A 25685-nucleotide genomic window follows, 5' to 3' on the forward strand; every position below is an offset into this window, starting at 1 on the left:
TATATATATAGTCTGCACGATTAATCATGGATAATCCTGTTAAAAATTTGTCTAGTCGATTTACTGTAATAAATTTTCTGCTTAACAGTGTTTCGGTATATTTTTCTCACACTTTTGTGGCTATTATTAAATCAACGCCTGTGTTCGTTAAATAATGAGAAGGGGGGGGGGGGGGGGGGAGTGATGGAAACCGTTCGAAATTCTATCAACTTTTCCATTCACGTTGGTGTAAACGTTGAAAATAGAATTTTCGAGTGGTATCAATGAAAGCTCTATTTTGCAACGCTTTGCAACATTTTTCTTCGAGTATATTTTTCTAACTCGAACCTGAAGAATCAGGTTTTTGTGTAACGGTGTTTACGCGGATGTAGTTGCAGGCGAAGGATAAATTTGCGAGGGGAAATCTGGCGTTTTGGGAAAATTTGCAAATGATTCGAACTGAGCTCGCCTCGATGACGGAGTGGAGAGAAAATAACCGGGAGTTTGCGCGATAGGAGGGATTATTCGGAATTTTGGCTAAATTTAAGATTAATTTATTCAAAGGCGTTCTCGCGAGAAATTACCGTTGCTCGTCACTGTCCCTTTTAATATTTCCCTCGTAAGTGTATAGCACACATCCAGTCACCTTTTATTATGATGTATCGCGCTCCGCATATTAAGCAGAGCCTAAATAAAGATAACATCTGGTCCTGGGCTACAACTGACTTTAATTCACCGGATAACTTTGCATACAAAACGCTTTGCCAGACGCCTAACATTTTTTGCAACAAAGTGATAAATTCAAAATGTTGAAAGACTCTAACAACCTCCTGCGCGAGCTCGATTAAATTTTGATATTCTTTCACCTCGCTGAACCGGATCATTCCTAACGTCGAATACGGACAAAAATATTAATCGAGTTTGTCTCTTATGGTTTTCCCGTGAAATTCCCGATACACGACGATTCAACACTGATATACTGTTTTTTGTATCGCGAATATCCAAAATTAATCGACGTACGAGCTCGATTGAATTTTGATACTCGTTTGCCTCCGAACACGATCATTCCTAACGTCGAATACGGACAAAAATATTAATCGAGTTTGTCTCTTATCGTTTCCTCGTGAAATTCCCGATACACGACGAGATTCAACACTGATATATTGTTTTTCATATCGCGAATATTCAGAATTAATCGACTCGCGTCCATTAGAAATTCCGCCATCTCCCGATAACCGTTAATCGTGCAACACCGAATATCGATAGAAAATTTCACGAAATATCTTTTCTTCTTCATCATCGTCCTCGCGATAAGAGCAGACGAAATGTGTTTTTATTCGAGCGTACATAATTATGGAAGATGTTTTTCCCGTACACGAGAGCTTCGAGCAATTCTCTGCGGTGGATCTGCCTGGAATAAATAATGTTCAAAGGTGAGATATACCACACAGACCATTGAGCTCCATTCGTGAAAGCAGATTTATGTTAAATTTCAGTCGCGATATTCTGGGTGGGAGTGGGTTCTCGCGGAGCAGGCTACCGCTGGCATACTAATTGAATCTATTCTTAATGCAACGTTGGTACAAACTCGACGCGTTTGACCTTGAAGAAACCAGAGGTATGGAAAATGATCAACGGTGCACGAAATTTGCAGAAGAGGAGGGGGGAGATGAGATTTTCCTGGTGAACGAAATATTTCCAGGGTCGAGTCCTGATACCCACGCGATTCCACGTGACCTTGATCCTTTTGGAACGGAGACCTTGAAGTCAGCCAGTAGCCCACCCATGAACGCCATTGTAGCTCGATCCTTTTTATCTATCGGACGCATAAAGCATGTCGCATAAAATGCAACGTGCACCACACGAGAGAGCCTCTGACTTACTTCCAGGAGAATCGTCAGAGGACCCAGCGCGACCAATCGGGCCCACCTTCGATCGGCCATGTCCTTTTGCAGACTTACCCCAACCAAACCTGAACAATGATATACAGCCCCCCCCCCTACCCCCTGTTCCCTCAATATATCGTCCCATGCACCGTTGCAACTCCCCGTGCTTCACCAATCCTCCCCCCTCCCCTAATTTTTTCCCATCACGATCCTCCAACTCTTCGGCGCAACCTCCGCAGGAAACTATAAACCAGAGAGCAAACAAACGCAAACTTTCGCCTCGCATGGATTTTTCCTGCAATTTTATAAACATCCAGCAAACCGCCCTCAATGCAAACAAACGGATTGTTATTGTACCTGGATAGCTGGCGAACGGATCCATCCAGAGGTCAACGAACCCACCCTCTTTTCTCTCCACGCTCTTAATGTATACAAATTATAGAACCAACAGCAGAACGATATATGTAGTTTCGTTCGAATATAAGCAATTTTAGTATTTTATACTTATATTTATTATTATTATATCACGAGAAAGATCACAGCACGCTACCGCGGAAGAATAAGGGGAGAGGGAGGGGGGGGGGGGGGGGGGTGGGAAATCGAGGAGTCGAGGCGTTGATGAAAATGAGGAGATTAGCGCGCATTGGGTACATAGCTGGTGGCTGATCGGAAAGGTCGATGTGTTCGCTCTCGTCAGTGGATTTCGAGGTCATTGCCAGAGTCCGACGTTGCTGGTCGGTCGAAAAGGCAAAAAGAGCGCGTCGTGACCGGCGTTGAGGGCGGTTGTGGTATGGTGAAAGGGAGGGGGAGGGGCGGCAGAGAGAGAGAGAGAGAGAGAGAGAAAAAAAAGTGGATAGAGCGAGAAGAAGGGGGAAGATGGAAAGAGAGCGTAGACGAAGAAAAACGGCGCTCTTGCCAAGAGTTCTCGGTAACCCTCGAGTCAGGCTTTGTGCCATGGAGCAACCCGGCCACAGCGCGCGCCAGGAATGCAAATGCAGCTAGGATCTTCTCGGCTCTCGCCTGTCCAGGATATCCTAACAGTTACCACCGAGAGCAGCCACCCACGCAAATGCACCATCCATCTCGCAGTCTGATTCTTCCGAAAATTCCAATTTTGTATAGGAAAACATTCGTATTTCAGGGTCAACAAATGCTGAGAATGAAATCTTGCTGAAGTTTTCAGGAAGATTCTTCGAACGTGCAAATCTACTTTGTCTGATTCTTCCAAACGTACGAACCACGTACAGAAACTCTCTGATCGCACCTCGGACGAATTGTACGATATTAAAAATGTTGGCACTCGCCGTTCCTCGAATTTCACGATTACCAGTCACACATAAAAGGCTGCAGCAGTCATTGTACGTAAAATCGAAGCGCGAAATTTATGTTAAATAAATGCAAAGTTATCGGGTATGCCGGTGCTTTATACGGGACTATCGCGCAAGTATATACACGCTAGTCTCTATCTTTCTTTCGCTCCCTTTCTCTTTTCTTTTTTTTACCGAGGCTACTCCGCTTATCGTTTGCTCTGGCGCCTACGCACTTATGCAATACTTTCATTAAAGACGATCGCTCTATCGCCTGGTGGAACACTCGCTCGAAGAAAAATAATTGATCGTGGCGAAAAATACACGTAAGAACCAGCCAGATCTTATTTCGCCAACAGACTCGGATACTTTTCTTCCAAACTATTTCAAACTGTAGGATTTTTACGACGAAGCTGCAAAAATGCTGAATAATCTTGAAAACCTGATGGACCATCTATTTAAAATTTTGTTTATTTATATTTTTAATACAATTATCCCAATTCACGTGCTTGTCATTTTTCTTGTAATTTCTCCATCACGGATATAAGTAAAAGTATAATAAATTCAGATTTTTAATTAATCGTGGTTTACCGACCCCGGAGTGTATAATAAATGGTTAGATGAATATGCATATTGGTCCAGAGTGAAACTTTGATCGGACGCGCCCTCTCGTGACTCTCCTGGATTTCTCTGAATGACTGGAAATTTCTTTCGAATACGTCACTCTGGAATTTTAAAACTTCCAGGAACGAAGCTCGGCTCTTAAATTAAACAGCATCCTGCAAACTCGCAGGATACCTCAGGTATACAAGTTGATTTATTATGAGAAAGGGAAGTGAGTCACTTGGCAGGGTGTACTCCGATTAGGAGAAAAGAGTTTTGACAAATTAATCGTCAGCCTTGATCAAAAATGCAAAAAAACAATTTTATATATATATATATATATATATATAGTAAATTGTTTATTCACCACAAAACAAAATTTTGCACCACGAAGAGACCATGTATCGCACTTGGATTAAAATTCGAGCGTTCGACTCCACGCTCGATTCGCACGTTTCGCTCGGTTAAAAATAACTCGGCTTTTCGAAATGAAAATCCGATAAAATCGCTAATTCCTCGCTCCACGAGCAAGCTCCTCCGTGGAAATGTGAAAATAACACACGTAGGAGCCATACTGGTGCCTCGATCCAAATCCTGTGATTCCTCGATCAAAAATTCAAAGATTTTTGCGTTTGGTTAGGAATAGCAGAGTGGCTACGCTCCAGTGAAAAAATAAATATGTAGACGGAGTATGGTAACTCGACTAGAATGTTTAAACAACGAGAACGAGGAACGAGTGTTGGCTGTAAGAATAACAGCGCGTGGCTTTTTATTTGTAATCACGCATCGAGCTGTAAAGATGGCTGTATTAAAGTTTGAAAAATTGGTTGAAACGAGTCAGGTTAAAATATTGTTCAGGGAGTCGTTGTTAAGGTTTTAATTACTGGTTTGTATCGAACGTTTAAAGCTGCGAGATAAGGACGATGTATATATATATATATATATATATATATATGAAAGTGATAAATAATACTCATACACTGATAAGCATTTGGTTCTTCAGCATCAAAGGTAAAAAGCTATAAATAAAAGATTCGTTCTAATTTATCATAATGATATATATATATATATAACAAAATATGAACGATGCAAAAAACAAATTCGAACCAAGATTATAACAAAAACTATGAGCCACGCAACGTTTAAACAACTCTCTTCATCTCGTACAATATCCACGAGTATAAACGAACCAAATCTTCATCTATTCTTAAAAGCTGCACAATCTTTATTTCTGGCACGACCTTCGCGTCGTAAGAATTGCGCTAGGTGGAACAAAGCCTCGGGAGGATCGAGGAAATTTCGTGGGTGAATCTGGCGAGATCTTTGAGAATGGATTTTAGTCACTGTGAAAACACACGTGGCTGAAATACCGGTGCAGCAGGAATACAAGGTGCGTTATTGGAACAAGAGGAGGGTTCTCTAAAAATACTGTAATATCGTTCGAGTTACGTTGAAATATTTTAAAGGTTCCGCGTTCGCACGTGCACATGTATATATACATAAGTATAGGTATATAAATCTCTCATCTCGAGCGGATTGTGCGAAATGGGATTTGACAGGGCTCGATGAATCACGGAGTTTTCCCAGTGGCTTTTGAATGAGCCAGGAGTCTCCGGCTGCGAGGTGTTACTGGAGGAGGCAGTTTACGCGAGTCGTAATCTGCAAACGGTAGAAGAAACGGCAGCAATGACAGTTGAAAGGCCGAGTTGTCCTTCGCGAGAGCTCACGGAGCAATATACCCGAGTGCGCACCGTGCAGTGCTACTCCTCTGGTACTCCTTGCTGCTCCGGGTACCTACACCTCCGGTTCTCCACCCTCCACCCCCCTCCTACACCTTCTCCATGCCCCGAGCACCGTATGCAGAATGCAACAAGAACCCCTGAAGAAGATACAGTCGTCGCCGTAGCTTTGTTTTCTCTGCGAGTTTCGAGTCCCATGATCCTCTGTGTGTGTGTGTGTGTACTGCACCTTCCCATCTCGCAACGCCCGCGCGTGGGACGATAAATTGAAATTTTGACACTTTTGCTACCCACTTCCTCCCAAAACTTTCCCCTTCGACTTTATCATCCTATTATTCGCATAGGACAATGGTAAATTTAAAAAACACATCCGCGTTCCATGGTCCCGGGCCAGAACCGCGAAAGAGCTGAATGGACGCGGTGGAACGGAGTTTCGGCTCGGAATTGCAACCGTGTACGTGCGTGGGCGACTAAATCGAACGCGACTCTCGAGAAAATCAAGCGGCCCTTTCTGTATTGAAATTCGAGCGGATATAGCATAACGCGCCGCTCGTTCATAGATTTCCTTTGGCGAGTAACTCGCGTTCCTAACGTCATAAATAATTCGAAAGGATCGTCCTTTGATATTTGGCAGTAATCCACGTGCCTTTGTCCGGGCTTTTCCTTTGATTTTCAGCAAATTCTCGTCAAGCCCCATTCTTCGCCTCCTATATATATATACTTAGCGTGTTATTCTCCTCGACGACTCGTCTCGAATCTCGTCGAGTATAAGCGGCTTAAGCGAGTTATCGTCGATATCTTGCTGCTAAAAACATTTTTAGGCTTGATCTTCATCGTCGGATAGCGCGAAGCTTATCGACGCAGTTACGCGAGCACGCGCGACTATGTCGATTGGAATATTAACATAAATCGGAGCAGATAGCGCGAAATTGTCGCTCGACATCGCGCGTTCGTATTACGCGCTATCAGCGACAGGATTATTCATAACGCGAGAGTAAAATTGATTTTAAGAGCGGATCGATCGATCCTTCGCTTTTCGCAGCTTCGAACGAACAACCGCGTAATTACACGCGTTTTCAATGGGAAGAGCCGACGATAATACAGATACACACCTGATATCGCTGGGAGTGATCGGTGAGAGGGGGCTTTGACTCTGTCGTTGAACCTGCAAACTGTGCGAGCGAGGAATTTTATACGGTCGATCCTCGACTTTGAAAATTATTCCTTTCATCGCCAACTATTATTTCGTGCACTATTTTCATGTATAAAACACTCGTGCTTCGAGAGAAACGATTATTTTTATACGTAATTATGCAAAATTAAAAATAACATGGAAATTGATAACGTTATTGCAAAGTCAAGGACGATCGATGATCCGAATAAACTCGATCCAACTCGTGCACCAACACGATATTAAAGTGTGGAGTACCTCGATGATCCAGTTTCACCCAATCAGTGCACATTTTCCTATAAGATGTTATATTGATTCTTCGACAAAATTGCCATTAAAATTTTCTTTCTTTTCAAAACAGTCTCGAGAGGATCCACGAGTTTGTAATATGCAAATAGGATCGATAAAATCCTGGATATAAATATCGATCGATGTTCGTCTCCTGGGCTTATCGATCGATCTTCGAGATATTTCGCGATGCAGGATTATCGAGACGAGGTTTCACATCGAGTACGTTATCGGAGCGTTGTATTCGGCGGGTGTACCGTTGACCCGATACACCCTTATTTCGTACCTCGCGCTCGCACGGCTTTGCCCTCGCGCGGAATGCACGTGGGCGACTTATATTTAGCGGAGGCGCGCGCGCGTTGTCCCGTCTACCTTGCGTGTCCCACGATGAACGAGAATCTAGGAAGTTCGCTGCTGTCTCTCGGGCAGGGACAATTCTGCTCGTGCAACGCGCACCATGCACACACGCGTATATAAATATAATTCGTGCCGGATGTCGAACCTACAATTCGCCAAACTCGTGGATAAAATTACCGATGGATTCGCTGTGAGAGAGAAACCATCCCTTCTTTCTTGCGAACCAATCGAGACTGAAATTGCCCGACGATTTTTCATTTTACTGCATCTCGAGTGATGGAAACTATATTTGTATGCAACTGGATGGAATAATTTTTTTGGGACAAATTTCTGCATGAAAAAATATTAACATATAGAGTGCTTAAAATATCTGCATGTAAATGCATAGAATAATTTTATTTTAATGAATTTCTGCATTAAAAGATATTACATCTCGAGTATCTAAAAATAATTGTACGTAACTGCACAGAATAATTCTATTGGAACAAATTTCTGCATTAAAATATCATTGAATCTCGAGAGTCGAAAAAAGTGTCGATGAAACTGGATCGAGCACTATCGGAACGACTTTCCGGATACAAGACTGCCACCTTAAATATCATCGAACACGGTACACACAAAGAGCACAGTCGAGGGACAATAGGCAGTAGCTGCGCCTCGAATAAAATTTCTCTGTCCCATTGGGAAAGGGGATTTCTCCGGCGCGTGAAATAGAAAGCTTAACACCTGAGATAAACAGTGGCAGCTGCAAAATGCATGATTAAAGTACAAGCTCGCCCTTTGTGGCTTCTGGTAGCGACGCGGAGCCAGTTGAAAGCTTGTGTATTACCCTCGAGACTATATCGGTGAACAATAGATCGTTTCAAACGTTAGATAAAGAAGACCAGCTGTGGAGAAGCTAGCTGGTCGACGGAACAAAACTTGGCCTCTAATGGGGAACGGTGCATCCGCTTGATAAATATATATATATATATATATATATATATATATATAGCTATATCGTTTGAATACTGCAAGACTTTATATAACGTAGAAGGGGGAGGGGGGGGGGGGGTGGAGAAGAATGTGAGAAAATTAGATACAAAATTCGAGCGTGTGCAAAGTCAGCTGCTCGGTACGAGCAACACTATATATATATATAACTCGTATCAACTTATTCGTACAATATATAATACCTTATAACAAACGTGTCTCGTATAAACATATTACACGTGGGAGGCTTCTCCTAAGCACGAACAATGAATTCACTTAGAAATCAAGATAGGCTCTCCTGCAGAAACGGATAATGCAAATATCACGAGCAAAGCATGCGAAGATAAATCGCTGGGGCTGAGACTCGCGTGTAATTATGGTCCTTCTGAAATTGATATATTGCACTTTGGAGCATTAGTATCGAAAGTTTAAACGCTAACTTCGAAGCGTCCTAATAAATTACCGATCGTAAATTGTCCGCTGCTCCAATTGACAAAATTATGCAGCTCTCTTGCAACGTTTCAATCGACCCTACACGCATATATATATATATATATATATATATATATATATGATCTCCTGGCGAATCCCGAGAGTTTAGCTTAACAATGCGCGATTTATCGCTGATGAAAGAGCGAACGATAGGAAGCATTTGTAGAAAACGAGATTGACACGAAGATTTCGATCGGGGCTCGTCGAGATTCCTCGTGCATCATCGGGTTTTCTACGAATTTACCTTTTTTAACATTTTATAATTCTGCATCGAAGCTCCTACGAGCTATATATATATAGCATCAGAGTACCTGGAGCAAGATCCACCTTGGCAGATACGGAATAACACGCGAGCATACCAAAGAGAGTGCGTGACATTTTTTCTTGGCTTTCAGACGGGCCACATGAGAACGTCCAGTGGTAACTACTTCATTAAGCCCACCGAGCACTGGTACTACGACAAGGACTCTCCAGGATCCACGGTGAAGCACGCCATTTCCAGGATAATCTCCGTATCCTTGGATCCTCGCAACGACGTTACTGACAGGCAAGAAAAAACCCACTGCGGAGTCATTGGTAAGATTCTTCTGCACACCCCTCCCCTCTTGATTTTCGTACTCGAAGGGAACGTCCCAGCAATTAGTCGAGCAACGTCCCGAATAACTTGGCTCGTACACCGTTATAAAGCCATCAAAATCGTTAAGCTTGATGCTCGGTGAAATGTGCTTTTAAAGTATCAGAAGAAACTGTGCAATGACTTCATTGCCAGTATTAAATTATTTCTTTTTACGTGGTATTTATACCGGCGCACGAGTAAACCTCCTGCGTTTAATCTCGTACGAGACTCGAAATATAAAAGCAACTGTCCATATATATATATATATATCTTTCCTCACTATTTTTCGCGATACGCTTTATACATAGTAAACTCGTTCCTCCGGTTAATTTTGTGAGATAAGATATGTAAATATGGATTCGATGGCTTTAAAAGTTTCAATTAAGACGCGCGCGAAAGGCCTTTTTTCACCTTTAACGATTATTCTCGACTGGAATCGCGTGGTCCTGGAACGTTGTATGAAAATCGCTTATTCGTTGATATCGAGTATATGGAAAAATAAGCCAAGTCGGAGGCAATCCTCCGTGGCACGCGATAACGTTTAATAATCGAAACGATAATTGACGGCGTGCTCGCCAACTTTTGCCACCACTCCTTTCTCCCTTATTATATTGCCCGTTCGATTATTGTCGAGAGCAACGCGCGTATAATGGCTGCAACGAGTTATTTGCAAGTCAATTTTATTCGACGCGAGTAACGCGGGTTTTTAAATTATTTTATCGTTATAGGAGTTGTGTGGCTGTGTGTGTGTGTGTTTGAATTTGTCAATTTTGCCAATGGTGGTATAACATTTTTTTTAAGTACCAAATGTTAAATTCCGGTAGATAAGTTTTAGTGAACTTTGTCATTTTTGCCAGTACAGCATTTTTTTAAAACTACCAAATATTGCATTCCAGTAGATAAATTTTATGGTGTGGATTGTAAATTCTGGATTTTTTCTTTCAAAATATATTGTAACAAAGTTGTGTAATAACTATAAATTTAATGGTAGAATTTATGGCAAATAGTGCAGATATAAAGAGTAATCCAGAGAGTGCGATTGAACCATGAGCAAAGAGAACAGGAGCTGGAGAGGTTTTATTTCACAATCAGTATTTTACTTGACCGCGAAGCACCTGTACGGAACAGGTTCAAGGGTACCTGGTAAAACTCATCGGAGGCTGCTGTGAGACAGCCTGGCGACGGTGTATGTGGCCATCGTCTATAGATTCGTATCCCAGCTTCTCCCTCCCCCTCTTTCGCGTCGAGGAACCACCCACGCAAAACTTTAGTCCGCAGAATTTTACCGGAAATTGCCGGAGAAATATCGTAACGAAGTAAAAAGCGACTGAAGAAAAAAATCGTTAAAAATATTTTTTAATCAGTCTTCAAGGTTATTTTTTACCACGATCGATGGGTCTTCGGCATTTCAACGGAGACACGGCGATAAAGCAAAATTTGCGTGGGCGGAGGATCGCGATTCGACTTGGAGCAACGCGGATCCATCCAAGAGCCAAAAGACCAATTCTGCTGTCCGAATTCATCCGCGGGCCACTGTAAACCTGTTAAGTCGATAAACCTGTAATCACGCGTGAATTTTGAGCGGGAACCGCAGCCCTTCTTCAGCTTCGAGCAAGAAACGCACGCGGCAGCTGTTTGCCAGAAAAAATTCTGCTTCCGAACGCAAAGTATGCAATTCTTACGAGATTCGACCTAGTCCTATGGAATCTTGAAGAGTATCGACTCTTCAGGGTGCTCTATAGTCAATTTATGAAACTATAAGAGAAAACGTGCGATTTTGATCGAGCGTTGAATTAATTAAAAAGGGTCTGACTCGTGTTTTATGCTCGAGTTTCGTTTGGATAGAAATGGGACCAATCAGGAACGTATCTCTCTCCGGAACCCTAATAAATACAATTACATAAATGGTACCTTGAAATTTTGATTTGATCATTTAATAACAGACCGGGATGCAATTCCCTTACGTGCCCTTTCACGGTGGTCCTATAAAAGCCCTATTGAAACGATTCATAAACCCGATACGCTGTAACAAGGGAGAACCGAGGTCATTGACCTTAACTTGCTGCTAATTGTTTTCTAAATAGGAACCTAAGTATTTTTTTATACTTTTTTCTATACAGCTTTGTGGTCAATGACCAGATATTTTCCTCCTTTTGCCGCGTACCACGATCGAGCCGTTTCGTGGCTCTCTCGTTTTTAATTAAAGTTCGGTGCCCGTTTATCGATCCAGGCTTTATTGTAAGCGATATGGATTCACGATTAAAAAGTAATCACGCGTCGAGATAAAGTTCGATCACCCCTCAGCTTGAATTTGGACTCCTTAAAACTCGACCATAGAAATATTTTACCATTTGGTAAAATCCATCCTCTCCCTCTCTCTCTCTCTCTCTCTCTCTATATATATATATATATATATATATATAATTTTCAATTTATTTTGATAAGAATAAAACAATTAAATTTCTTAATAAATCTTTCAAGATCGACCACCGCTGATAGAAAGAGGAGTCATTGACTCTGCAGGATTATTTGGGATATCGCGAGGATCCTCGGAGGATCATTAAAACTTTGGAGGAACTGACGTTATTACAAAGATTGAATTTGCAGACAAGACATAGCTTCGAGGAACTCGCGCCTCTCATGGCCCACCTTCCACGCTGCTTTATATATTTTTCTTGCCCTCTCAAGTTTCACGGGCATTTTTATTGAAAATGATACGTTATAAAATGCTGTAGATCCACCGAAAGATTATTATACCCAGTACCCGAGGAAATTTGAATAAACTCGCCATAGCCAATAAATAAACGCGAACGACAAAAAAATATCGTCACACGCAAAACTTGAGCTCATAGAAATCGCTCGAGTTAAATTTTCTCTCGGTTATCCAATGAAAAAAAATGTTAAATCGATTTTCAATTGCGCAATCGACGATTATCTCGCAGTTGCCAGTCAATATAATTATTTAATTAATGGTAGCCCGAAGGATCACTGCTGCGATAATTATCCTACGCGCGCACAACGATGCAGCGTTATTCTTTCGAGCGTTCGAGGAATGAATCATAAAATAGCCTCGTTTATCGAGCTCGCGAGCAGCGGAAAGGCTGATAGAAATTTAACGCTTGTTATATTTGTTTCTCAGCCTCTGAAACTTTAGATTTTTATTACTCGTAAATAATAAGTTTACGACGAGGAAAGGGACATCGATGGGGGCAGAGTTTAACTCGATTTCTCGCGTTGAAAGAAAGGCTCGAAAAGGCGAATTCTTGCGATATCCTCTCGTCTCTCTTCAAGGTGTTCTCATGCTGGGCTATAATTCCGAATTCGGTGAAAGTACATATATATATATATATATCTTCTATAACTCATCGATACACGAAGACGAATCGCACAGAGATATAACACGACTCTTCAGGATCTTGATCTTACGTAAGAATGTGGTAGCCATAATAGCACGGGTTATTAAAATCGCATAAATCATAAAATTAGGCTCCAACGGTGTCCTTCGTGGTTGATGGCCGACGAAGAGTCAAAGCTGCCGCTGAAGAGGAGGAATCCAGAGACTTTCACAGTTTTCGTTTATATCTATATACTTACGCGCGAATGGGCCTCCCACCAGGTTTAATTTGTCATTGCCAGGGCATAGAAATGAGCAGCAGCGTTGTTTGACGTGAAAAATAAATTGGAATGACGCGCGTTGGGACGATTGTTCGAGTTGGCTCGAGAAAAAGTTTCTTCCTGTCCCCGTGTGTTAAATAGGTTGGGTTAAATGGCGACGCTATAGCGGAGAAAAGGATTCCGGTTGGTATAGGTGAGAGGACTTGGACATAAATTTTACTACGCGGAGTTACAGGCGTGGAAGTGGAACCCCTATGGCGTTTGCTTAAAATCCACGAATAAATCACCGTGCTCGTACAGAACGCCCTACTCCCCCCCCCCCCCTGCTTTCCCCTTTCACTTCCCCTTCACCTGTTCATCGTCCCTTTGCTCTCGCTCTCCGCTCGCTACAACGCTTTCCTACTGGCGTACCTAGTGTGGCACGCACGGTGCAACGTATAAACAAATATTTTCACTGTGTATATAAGCTCGTTGAACTATTTTGAACGAAAAGAGTGGAATTAAAAATTGTTTCCATCTCGTGCAATTTTTGGTTTCATTTTTTACTCGCAACACTCTTCCAGTGGTTAGAGCGAGAAAGATGTTGTATATATATATATAGTGAAAATGTTTCGTTTGAACTAGGTTCTATTATGTATACACACGAGTTGGTTTACTTTGACTCTTCGACTTTCCTCAGCCTCTTGACGGAATTCCATAATCTCTCGATCGAGACTCGCCAGCTCGTATGTACTCAAGATTACCACTGCCCGAGCGATTTGCATGCTAGTTAATATTTGCGAAAAATCGCCGAGCCCTTTTCTCACGCGAGAAGACCCTCGCCGAGGGATTCGACGCGAATCTCGCACGTTCGCAAGATTCCGCGAATGTTTACCAGTACTATTTCCCCTTAATGACACCTCGCGCTGGAGAACATTTCGATAATGATGTAATCGTAAGGTATTTTCTCTCGTTCTTCGTGTATTGGTATTTTTACCTGTAATATATATATATATATATATATACATAAAGTAGTATAGCGTTATGTAATTATATAAATTTAATCGATCGCTACGATCCTGAGGAAACGGTTGCACTAATGGCATAGAGCTGTGAATGTGGTACACGTGCACTATATATATATATATATATATATATATAGACAGAGGTTGAGAAGGATGTCGAAGGTGAGCGAGACCTGGAAGGAGCGTGTAAAATTCCTTAAGTGGTCGCGGGCATCCGAGGGGATCATTCGTCATTGAGAAGGGCAACACCTGGCAGCTGCATGGCAGGTAGACGCCCTGACGACCGACCGATTATGGCACCCATTGGCAGTACAACCTGCAGCGGAGCATGTGTCAGCAATATCCAAAAACAGATACGACCACCGTGATTCGACGATCGGCGAGCAGCCTGAAAGCTAAAAGCCATATCAGCCACGCAACGGCGCCAGAAAAACTCTTCAGCATCGAGCAAAAAGTGCCGCCGTATTACAAATAATAATGCATCGGGAAAGAAAACTCTTCAGCATCGAGCAAAAAGTGCCGTCGTATTACAAATAAGAGTGCGTCAAAATTCTGCAGCTTTAGGATTTTTCCGAGCTTCGCGATGATCCATAGATCGCGATCCATAGATCGTTGATGCCGAAGACGCCGTTGAACCGCGCCGCGACAAGAACCAAAGGATTTTCTCGCGGGACCAAAAGAAGATCGAGCGCTTCGTAGATCTTTCCTTCCCAGAAGCTCTTCCGTCGATGATCTATAGATCGCGACCTTGATCTATAAGCGCGTGGAATTAAATTTCTTTGACCGCTTTGTTTCCTCCACGATCCCTCGATAAAAGCCTCGTTTGTACGTGTGTATTACGTGTGTGTGTAGCGCGCGATAAAACACCATCTCGATCCGAGTCGATTACTCAAGCTCGCATCTGCTTCTTATTCATCTATTTTCGAAACCCATTGTGCACGTGTCTCGTTACTGCAACAATCGTCGATCGACGCTGAAAATCTTTCTCAAAACTCTTCGACCTTCGCACTCTTCCTCTTCGATCTCCTCTATCGCCTAAACTCGAGCTATTTACGTGCCTCTTCATCAATTTTTATATACTCTCAACTAACACACATATATATATATATATATATATATATATATATATATAATTATAACGTTATAAAAATAAAAAACAGTGTTTATCCAATCAAACCAAAACAATTCACTCGAAAATTCAATAAACTTAATTTCCAGCAGATTTTTGCACGTGCGCGTTATACCTAATTCGAGAAATTCACTTGGATCTAAAAAGGGCAACGTTCGTAACTTCCGGTATCTCCGAGTGGATCAAACAGGCTGCTCGCGATCTCTCCAATTAGGAGGGGCTGCGCAGGGACTTCTTTCTCTCCTCCTGATGGTTTTAGCCACTTTTTCAGAGTGTGCAGCTCTCCATATTGAAGAGAGCGAGTGTAGGGGGGGGGGGGGGATTCGAGGAAGCGGCTCGGCGCACGTTGAGCGAACGGACAATGCGTGACAATGTTCAGGATAAATGCTCGTCGGTGCTTTGGCCCGGTGAAACGGTGTGCCCTATTATCTCGCCGACTTGGCCATTTCGAGACGCACGTAATGGCCTTGCGTGGGAGTCGAACCGAAGAAAAATTATCGGTTAGCCGCAAACCCTCCCCCTCGAAGATTCCTCCTGGAAACGAGTTCCCTCCGCAAGGTGTATATATATATACACACCTTCCTATGCCCGTGAAATCGATATCTCCATATTCACAGTTACGCGGATTTTTCCCACTTTCGTCAAACGCCCCATCGACTTTTCATCCTCGACGTCGCCAAACGACTCGTCGTAAATCCGCATCCGGGCGCCGTAAATCGACTCTGGATTCGCGCAATTTTTTCGCGCGTCGCGTGGCCAGTTTTAACGTGTCGTACACGTGTCAGAGAGGCGTCGATCGGAACCGGATCGTCCGCTCGAACGTCAATTGTCTCGCGTTTCGAAACGAGGAAAACCGCGGTGTAAGAACGGAATTTGGCATCGAGTCGGGTTTAACCAAGTCACTCGCACAGGAACGCTCCTATATATATATATATATACACGCAAGTCGAAGACGTCTCCAATGGAGGCGAATTAATATCGAGTTCGAGGAGAATCCGCGTACGTATCAATTTTGCTCGGAAATTGATGGTTTCCCACGTTCCTCGGGAGTCTTAACGCGCGTACACGCATTATCCGCATAAATCGATGGGAAAAGTGATAGCGCTTTATTTGATTTGTGTTCGTGCGTTAAGGTTTACCGTTTATCGCCAATATCTTCATTCGGCTTCCTCTCGGCTTTGGGGCTACTGTCGTCAGGATGAATGCGTTTTCCTCGCGGTGTCTTCGCTGTGTTGGTATTACACACACACACACACACACAGAGGCACGAGTGAGTATAAGTCGCGCGAGGAGTCGTCGTATATCACGTAAAGCGAGGGCAGGAGGGTTGCCTATTAGAATGATAAAAGCCTCGACCAACTAAACCAGAAAGGAATTCGTGAAAAATTGACCGAAGAATCGGGAGTGGAACTCGCGTGAAAACCAGTCGGGGACCCTTTGACCCTTCGGAATTATTTCGTGAGTTATCGAGAGTTCCACCGAACCGTTACCAAAGACCCCTTCTCTCTTATTACCATCTCTTCAATTTATTACACCTGTACATTATCCGGTAAACCCTCTGCGTCCATCGAGCACACTTTGTAAGGCCTCTAATAATTATTTTTCAAATATTGTATGCCGTACCCCCTGCTCTTATACTTATGGCGTACAAGCGTCTTCCATTTTCGTCCCTCCGCTTCTCTTCTCTTTTAAAATTTGTCCTCCACCTCCTCTTCCGGGTCTCCACTCACGCACGGCACACACTCGCGATGAAAATAACCAACGTCTCGATATTTTTCTATTCCAATGAAAAGTGAAGATCCACCGTGTGTTTGGTGAGTGCACAAAGAATTCGCACCGAGGAAAGAGATGGAATAAATCGGATCAGAATGGAGAACGAAAGACACAAAATGAGACGAGTGTTCGTGGAAAGTTTGCCAGGACGTTTCATCCACGACGCGTCGTAAACAAAGCGTATACAATTTTTGTTAGTCGAGGTGGACGATAATTTTCGCTCAATTGACGATCGCGACTCGAAGCTGAAGAGAGTCGGTGGAGAACGAGAAAAGGACGTGTCTCTCTGTCCCTTTGATCTCCGGCCGGGAAGAAGGATGGGAAATATGGGAATGTATAAATAACTTTTACTCGCCGACGTAAACCAATTGAATATGAGAGTGCGTCGCGTCGCGAGAATCGAGTGCTTTACGAGGGCGGTCAAATTGCCGCCGTAAAACAATGCTCGGAATCTGTTCGTCTGTAATAATAATAATGGTAATGATAAAAGTCGTAACGTCTGGTAATAAAGCCATCATTACGATTGCATCAAAGTGCATTGGCTCCGGGGACGACCTACCGCAACACGAGGGTTCCTTCAATGTTTTTTTTTTTCTATTCAACTCCCCCCCCCCCCCCCTCGTGCGAGTTTACAATCCAAGTGAGAGAGAGAGAGAGAGAGAGAGAGAGAGAGTGGACGGGAATCAACCCTCGGAATTGCTGCGGGACAAGAATCGCATCCTATTAGTATCGACTCTCCCGCAGCACTCGAACATTATATTTCCCGATGCAGCTTCGCCATTGCGGTTATTATACGCGCGTGTCTTCCCGTCCTCGTCCATTTTCCTTTGTTTCTACCCGCGGCTCACGGTTCACCGTCGTACATCGCAATAAGCGAGAATTATCGCCTTAATTACGCGGAGCACTCTCTCTCTTACCGTAATTTAATCCCGCATTCGATTCGCACTTGTCCCTCGGATTACTCTTGCATATGCAAATCTATATTTTTCATAGTTTCTTTGTTGTTAAATTTTTGTATAATTATACGGTATACGGGGATAAAATGTGTACAGTCGTAATAAAAATTAAAAGTACAATCCTTTTGTTCAATATTTTTTTCTTATCGAAATTTTCCTGTACAGCGTACGATAATAATAATAACGATAATTGGGCACTTGGCGAAATTGCTCGGGGCCAAAAAATGAGGGCCGGCATTTTTTGGCGCGTAGCATACCTATATATTCATACCGCGATGATCACGTCACTTTCGTACATGTCTATACTGTATAGACACGCCAGCGAGCGTCGTATCGCTAATTAGCCTTGAGAGATACCGTGTGGCTGCAGCGTGCACAACGACAATGCTACCCACTGTCACGCTCTTCGATTTTATCCATTCGCCCAGACCGCTCAACTCCTCCAATTTTTTGCCCCCATCTCAACTGCCAGCGAAAGCACGTAAAGTGTTATTCGAGTTTGCTAATGCGATACCCATTACGCTTCTCGTCAAATAAACCTTTTCTCATGCACCATACAATCTCCGGTTGCTTTGTTCCTTCGTTGACTCACGTTCCACGCCAGAAAACTTCTCCTTTTTCTCTCCATCGGACAAAAGCAACTTTGCTCTTAACTCGGTAGTCGATCGGTAATTTGCCATTCCGATCGATCGATTTTTCAGATTCGCTCGATAATCTTGCGGTGCTACCCATCGCGTCGTTGCCTCTAAATACGATCGTTCAGGAATTTCTGATAACATCGGTTTGCGTTATCGTCGAGTTAGCTATATATATATACATACCTAATGGAAGAAAATCCTGTAACAAATACAATAACAAAATTTTCCTATCGAATTAATCAACAATCAAAGATTCGCGAAATTCAACCCTTCGCGTCACTGTCCTTCAAACCGATCCTTCAGCAATTTCCGATAAAATCGGCCAACGCCATCATCGTCAAGCTAGCTATACATATACAAACCGAGCAGAGTACTACGTACATCGTGGAAGTATCGGCGTTCTCTTCGAAGCATCGGCCGGCGTAGCTCGCTGGTCGAACTCGTTCAAGGTCCCCGTCACCCTTCGCGATCGCTATCGGTAAAAACTATATCCTCGTGCGGAAAGCTCGAAGAATCTTTCCAAGCTGGCTGCTGCAGCCGCAGTCCCGTCCACGCTCCGTTAATCGGCTTTGTTTGCCGGATCTTCGAAAATTGTCGGTCTCCCAGCCGATCCTGTGGTTACGGGACCATGCCAAGGCTCGTGGGTGGGGGTACCAGTATATACACTCGTCGACATGCACTTATTCGCCGAATAATTATGTGGTTACGCATAAACGCGCCGCTAAATACAGAGCGACCGAGCAAGCCACGATCAAGCGAGATTTATTAATGATATTTCCCACCTGCTCAACCTCACTCGACTCCACGCACTCGGCAATTAAGGATAAAAGTCGCGAAACTCGAGATTTACAAACGATAAAAACCCATCCTTCAAACTCTTACTCCTCTACTTCCGGTTTCTTTCTCCAGACGAATTTATAGAATTACGATTTGGAAAAAATTGATCTTCTATTTTGTTCAGGAATTTTCAGCATTTCATTAAACATTCTTCGTTGCAAAATATAGCGAGGATTATGGTTTTAACGAGACTCGGTGATTGTTTTCGTTACAGATTACAGCGGTGACGCGTCGTCGAGTCCATTGACGAGTGGCAACTCGACGAGAGAGAACGTTTACGTGCGAGAGCGTAGGCGAGAGCGCAGATCCTTGATGGAAAAGACATCCTTCGATCGGGTCAGCGACGAGAACAATAAGAAATATGAGCAGTTCGTGGGAAACCAAAGGCATCGGAACTCTCTCAGGCACGATGATCGTTACGATAGGTAAGCGTGGCTAAATTATTCAAATCATCAATCTCGATCCTGAAGAATTCCTCGTTAGATGAACACAATGAACTTCTTCGATCAACCATCCCCCCCCCTCCCCCCACTCCCTAATTTCTCTTTTAAGCATAATACGAAATTAAAAGAAGTATTTTGCATAATTATAAAACCTTGCCTCGTAAATACATACACGGAAGGATCTGTCACATTCTCCGTCGAAACTGGAACGAGGCAAAATTTTAATGATACAAAAATTTGTGAAATTTTGATGCTGAGGAATCGCTAAAAAATATTGCATTGCGTAATACGAGCATTTTTGTAACAGCAAGTATTATTCCGTGGACCGCAGGCACAGTTTTCTTACCGAGGAAAATGCTTACTCGGAAATGGAATCGGATTCTTTCGCCACGTGGAGACCACGACGAGCTTTGCCACGAGAATATTTCATCGAGATCATGGTGGTGGCTGACTCCAAGATGATAGAATACCACGGAAACCAGTTAACCAGATACATTTTGGTCCTTATGAGTATGGTGAGTATCGCTTTCTTTTCTCCACACACATATATATATATATATATGTATATAAAAAACCGCAGATTTTATGTAGAGAATATTTTTAACAATTTTTAGTCGAAAAAAAAAATGTGGAAAGTTTTGGTATAATTTATAAAATGAAAAAAGGATTAAACAAAGAGGCTCGAGATTTCTAGTTCTCCTTGTGACGATATTCCACGTTTGGTTCTCGCTGGTCGAATCGCGTGGTTCGGGTTTGAAAAGGACAATAATGGAACGTGGGTGGGTCCGGAGGAGAAAATAATCGACCTGTGTCAACGTTGAAGAGATAAAACGGTGAATCTTCCAGCAACGGTTGCCGTGTCAGCGGAATAATCGATCTTGTAAAGCGGCGGCAGGATCTGTCTCGTAGGTTAAATATTATGCAAATATAGACCCGTTGCCCAACGCCTACCGTTTATTTTCGACAATTTCGACCGTCTCCGGTTCTCCAGACTCTTCAACGTCGTTGGATCGACGCTGTTGCAACACTGTTTCCTATACACTTGCATATATATATATATATAGGACAAGCTTGATCCTTCGAAGGAGAGATTTATTTTCCATCAACACAATGGAAATTTGTTGTCGGTGGATCGCAAATCAAACAATTAATAGTTACCACTGCCTGCATGGTGAACGTTAAACTCGAAGAGAGTACACTCTCGAGTGTTAAATTGATGAGGAGTTGGAAAAATGAGATAACGCGTGCCACGATGATATTTTCACAATACTATTATGCCTAATGGGAAATGCTTTATTGGGGTAATAAACATAAAGCGTTTCATGGGGTTGAGGATAATTGTTTTTCCACGTATGCTCGTTATTCCTCGTGTGCAATGTTCAGCTTGAGAAACGTTGGGGTGTATAGGTGGATTTTGCAAGAGGCTCGGCGTTCCCTGCACGACTCGGAACAATGATCGAGCAAAGAAAATCACTCGCTGAGAATACATGATTTTCTAGCCACGTGCGATATGATCTTTGGACATTCAACGTCAACTTGACATTTCGTCGATCGTTTAACGATTATGACCCGTCATAAATGAATCGAATTTAATACGCTTTTATGACCGAGCGGCGTTTATAAATTTCGTTCGGGACTAAACGTCGACAAGCGAGCTTTTATTGGTCGTTTCTAAATCCATTCCTCCCTCGACTCGGTGTCTGGCCAAGGAAAATCTTATTCCTTCAATGTCCAGTCTTATACTCTTGTGTGTATGTATATATGCATATATACATTTTAAATGGATTCGTAGCAAAGAATTTGTGATATCATTGATCTTCAAGATCTTACATTGGAAAAATTGAAAAATGGTACAAAGAGTGACTGGATCATCATCCTAAAGTTCAGGGTTGAAAAGAATAATATTGTAAGGTATATATACATATTATTATACACTTATACGAGTGTGTGTATATATATATATATATATATATATATATATATAAATTTTTGCATGGAGTCGTAGCAAGGAATTTGTGATCTCATTGATCTTCAAGATCTTACATTGGGAAAATTGAAAATTGGTGCAAAGACTGACTGGATCATCATCCAAAAGTTCAGGGCTGAAGAGAAAAATATTGCAAGGTATATACATATTATTATACATTTATACGAGTGTGTTCTGAGAAAATGCTTAAACGTTTCGAGGTATACACATATATGCACCATCGTAAAGGATTCGAATCTTTACAACCTTGTAACGTTTATAAATTCCATCGAGAACGATGTCGACACGAGCTTTTACCGGTGCTATGCTCGTTTCTAAATCGACCAGCCAGGAAAAATCGTATCGATTGCGAAAATTGACGAAAGATTTTGCTAGCAGCTGTCGTTGCATCTTCGCACACACACACACAAATACGGTTATCGTTCAAGAATTATAGCACTCGTTGTATTAAGTAAGAGGCGCGATAAATGTTATTCGTACCAACGCTTAATAATAGCTTTCCTCTCATCCCAACATCCCTTCTATCGCCAATAACCCAGATTTTCTTCTCAAAGACTCGCTTGACTCTTTTCTCAAAAATCCAATTAAACTATCTCATCTCGAACCAAACGACTGCATAACGACTATTGGAGAATCCCCACTGTTCTCTTCTCCCATTCTCAAATCGTTTTCGATATTTTTCGCAAGAATAAAAAATCTGTTACAGAATCATTCGAGTTTAATCTTCGAGATATCGATACGATACTTTCACGAATTTTCCCCCAGCCATCCAAAGATTCGTCGGGCTAACGATTCAATAATGGATCATCGATCAGCTGACTGGAGTTTTCAAGGTCCCATAAATTGTGTTTACCAACACGTTATTCGAACGATGGGGGCTACTTCGCAAACACTACGATGTTCCTCAAGGCCATCGTCTCAAGGCTTTCGCCACCAAAATCATCGATGATTTTCTCGGAATTCCTCCCATGTGTTTGGTTGCTTTACAACTATATATATAGTATATATATGCTCATTGGTATTGTCGAAGAATCTCTTCTTCCTATTTTTTCTAACGGTATCCTATATATATATATATATATCGGTGTCCCGCTGATTTCGCAACGGGAAATTTGCACAGGTGTTAAAATATAAACACATATAAATATATATATATATATATATATATATATGTATACTCGTCCATAAACCGTGAGTTTGATGAATTGCTGGAGCGAAGCAACACGACCGTACTAATTCCTTGTAATTTGAAAACTTCTATTAAATGCTAATCGTTCGAGTTGTATCGCTGCTACAAATAGCTAATGAACGATCGGTCGACAGCTAATGACTGTAATTCTCAGGCAGATTGACAACTTCCTAGCGCGTAAATCACCGTTAACTCCGTGGGCGTGTGTTTCTCTCTATTAATATATCTCCACGCGACGAGCTTTGCATATTTTCTTTTTCGCGAATCGTAAAATTAAAATCCATTTTGCAAGGACGCCTTTGCTGTAGGAAGGAAACGCATAATTTTGCTTGAATGAACCGTTCAGACTCTTATATATATATATATATATATATATATATATATGTCTATCACTGCTGGATCACAATACAAGGCGTTGAATTATCTCGACGGATTGATAAAACTTTTAATTAAGCGTGACTATACACTGCATAGGAAAAAAGCTTATCGCACAACGCGAGCGTTTCTATCCTGAATATATTTGTTCCTATACGAGATTTATTATCTCGCGTGGTATTTAAAAATGTATATATGGCATACGAGGCATGTAAGACCGGTAGAAAGTGGTAATATTTCACAAGAACGATTAATCAAACGTAGCCACCGAGCAGGATTATTACGAGAACAAATATTGCTTATTTTATTAAGCAATATCGCAAGGGCGATAGATATATGTGTATAATAAAGAATTACTGGAATATCGCCACTGATTCTCCCTCGGTTCGATCCTCCATCTTACGCACAGTGTTGACTATATATATATATATATATATATACAGACTGTGTATCGGTTTACGAGGTTCGTTAATAAAACGCAGCCACGAGTTTCATAAACTTAGTCATCCGCGTACAAGTTCGTTCGGACTAAATACTCTCCATCACCTGGAGTACCACGACCAAGGTGCAGTCTTACATAAATTCGATCTAACGAGAGACTCGCGCGAAACGTGTATCCAGTCGAAGAGCGTAGAGTTACTAATCGCGTCTAAAACTCTTCTAAAAGTCTTCTAAAACTCTTCTAAAGTTACTAATCACGCGAGACTAGGGTTCGCGTTGCGCGATTTCCAATTGCACGCTCCTATACACGATTACTCGACTTCGGTGTCGTCCATTTCACGGACTCTGCCATCCTAGACTCTAGCACTCTGCTTACCCAGTTTAATGCACAGGCGCCGCTTGCATAACCAGATCACTCGACATAATTTATACCGCATATTTCGTCTGGCTGAAAGAATCAGCTCGAGTCGCACAATATATATATATATATGAGTTTGCTGTATAGAACTACCCACGCCTGGCTATATGCTAATTTAACGTCTTTGGTATATACGGTCGAATTATATCGACGAGACGACCTGTAGTGTCTTACAATAATGTATGTGTGCGTGTATATAGTGCATATAGCCAAAGTTTATTACATATCTATGATTTATCCATTATTCTTGCTGGCTGAAGAATCATTGTTCGCGCGATTAATAAATAATCTCTCGTCGGTCCTCCAACGTACAGATTCCTATCTCAATTCGCACGTGTTATTACTGTCAATTTTAATTATCAGTCGATGCATGTGAATTAATATTCGATATTTAATGAAGAGATTAATCTCCCGTCGTCCTCCCTCGACCCATCATAGGTTCCTATCGAGTTTCTATAAATATTACTATTTATGTTATTATATATATATATATGTAGCCTGGGGTCAGGGAAAACGATTGCACATACTCACCGGTAAATGCCAATAAAATCCATGCAATTGTAGCAAAAAGTCCACTCGATAAGTAGACTCGAGAACTCTCTATAGACATTTACCGAATCTTGCAAAATAATCTTGCAAAAAGTTTAATCGCACCTCGCGTATGCCAACTAACGTTGTGGATATGGTATATAAAGTAACCTGAATAGTATTACAAAGCTATTAGATATTTCTGAGAGAAAACAGTAATTGCTGCAGAAATTCGTTATCCTGAGGAAAATAGTAAAGTAGAATTTTTTATGAGAATAAATTGCAAATTGACTCTCGCCTCGATGTATCTCTATTACAAATTGCACGCTTTCAAAGCTTTGGCTTTCAATGCGTTTTGCGCGATGACAAATTGCTTCGGCAGCGTGTACGTACCGTGTGTTCGCTATATATATATACGAGTGTTAGAGAGGATTCTTTCGGAAAATCACTTATCGAAAGAAGCAGCTGGTTTACAAGTCGCGATAATGCGTAGAATGGCGAGGATAAATGCGTTACACGGATTGCTTTGATTGGAAACGTGGAAGTAGCTATAGCTACCGTCATTAATATCGAATATCGAATGATCGCAGCGATGATGTTCAACAGGAAGACTGGTGCTGAAGAAAGCTTTTAAAGGAATTGGACGTTCAATCACGACTTCACTCGTGATTCCAGAGAATCGTTTAGTGGAAAGGGGTCGTTTTAACTCGATGATCAATTTGGTCATTGCGGTCATTACCATCCGTCGGCTGCTCGTCCTACGCGTGCCAACCACACCTTGTCTTTTCCCTGCACGCCATATCATCCCACCAGACGTCCAGTTCACTTTCACGTACCCACGCCTGTCATTCATCGATGATTCAATCCTGTTTTCCAACTGTCAATGATCCTCGTTTTGAATATATATATATATATATATAGAAACTCTAATCATGTTAATTC

The 25685-nt window shown here is 42.0% G+C and overlaps 1 protein-coding gene across 4 annotated transcripts in view; it reads left to right on the forward strand.

Moving 5' to 3' along the window:
- The window catches only part of LOC136777571 (A disintegrin and metalloproteinase with thrombospondin motifs 9-like), an 84142-nt gene that overhangs the window by 42183 nt on the left and 16274 nt on the right, over positions 1-25685 (forward strand). For 3 of the 4 annotated variants that reach the window (XM_066733978.1, XM_066733982.1, XM_066733979.1), the window contains exons 5-7: positions 9190-9370; positions 19577-19787; positions 20113-20320. In XM_066733978.1, the coding sequence (XP_066590075.1) occupies positions 9190-9370; positions 19577-19787; positions 20113-20320 (600 nt within the window). The remainder of the gene's footprint in view (positions 1-9189; positions 9371-19576; positions 19788-20112; positions 20321-25685) is intronic. The other variant, XM_066733980.1, reaches the window with a different exon arrangement.

The sequence above is a fragment of the Prorops nasuta genome, unplaced genomic scaffold (genome assembly GCF_024137725.1).
Source record: "Prorops nasuta isolate Cenicafe-Biocafe unplaced genomic scaffold, Cenicafe_Pnas_1.2 PNAS00011, whole genome shotgun sequence".
In the NCBI taxonomy this organism is placed as follows: Eukaryota; Metazoa; Arthropoda; class Insecta; order Hymenoptera; family Bethylidae; genus Prorops; species Prorops nasuta.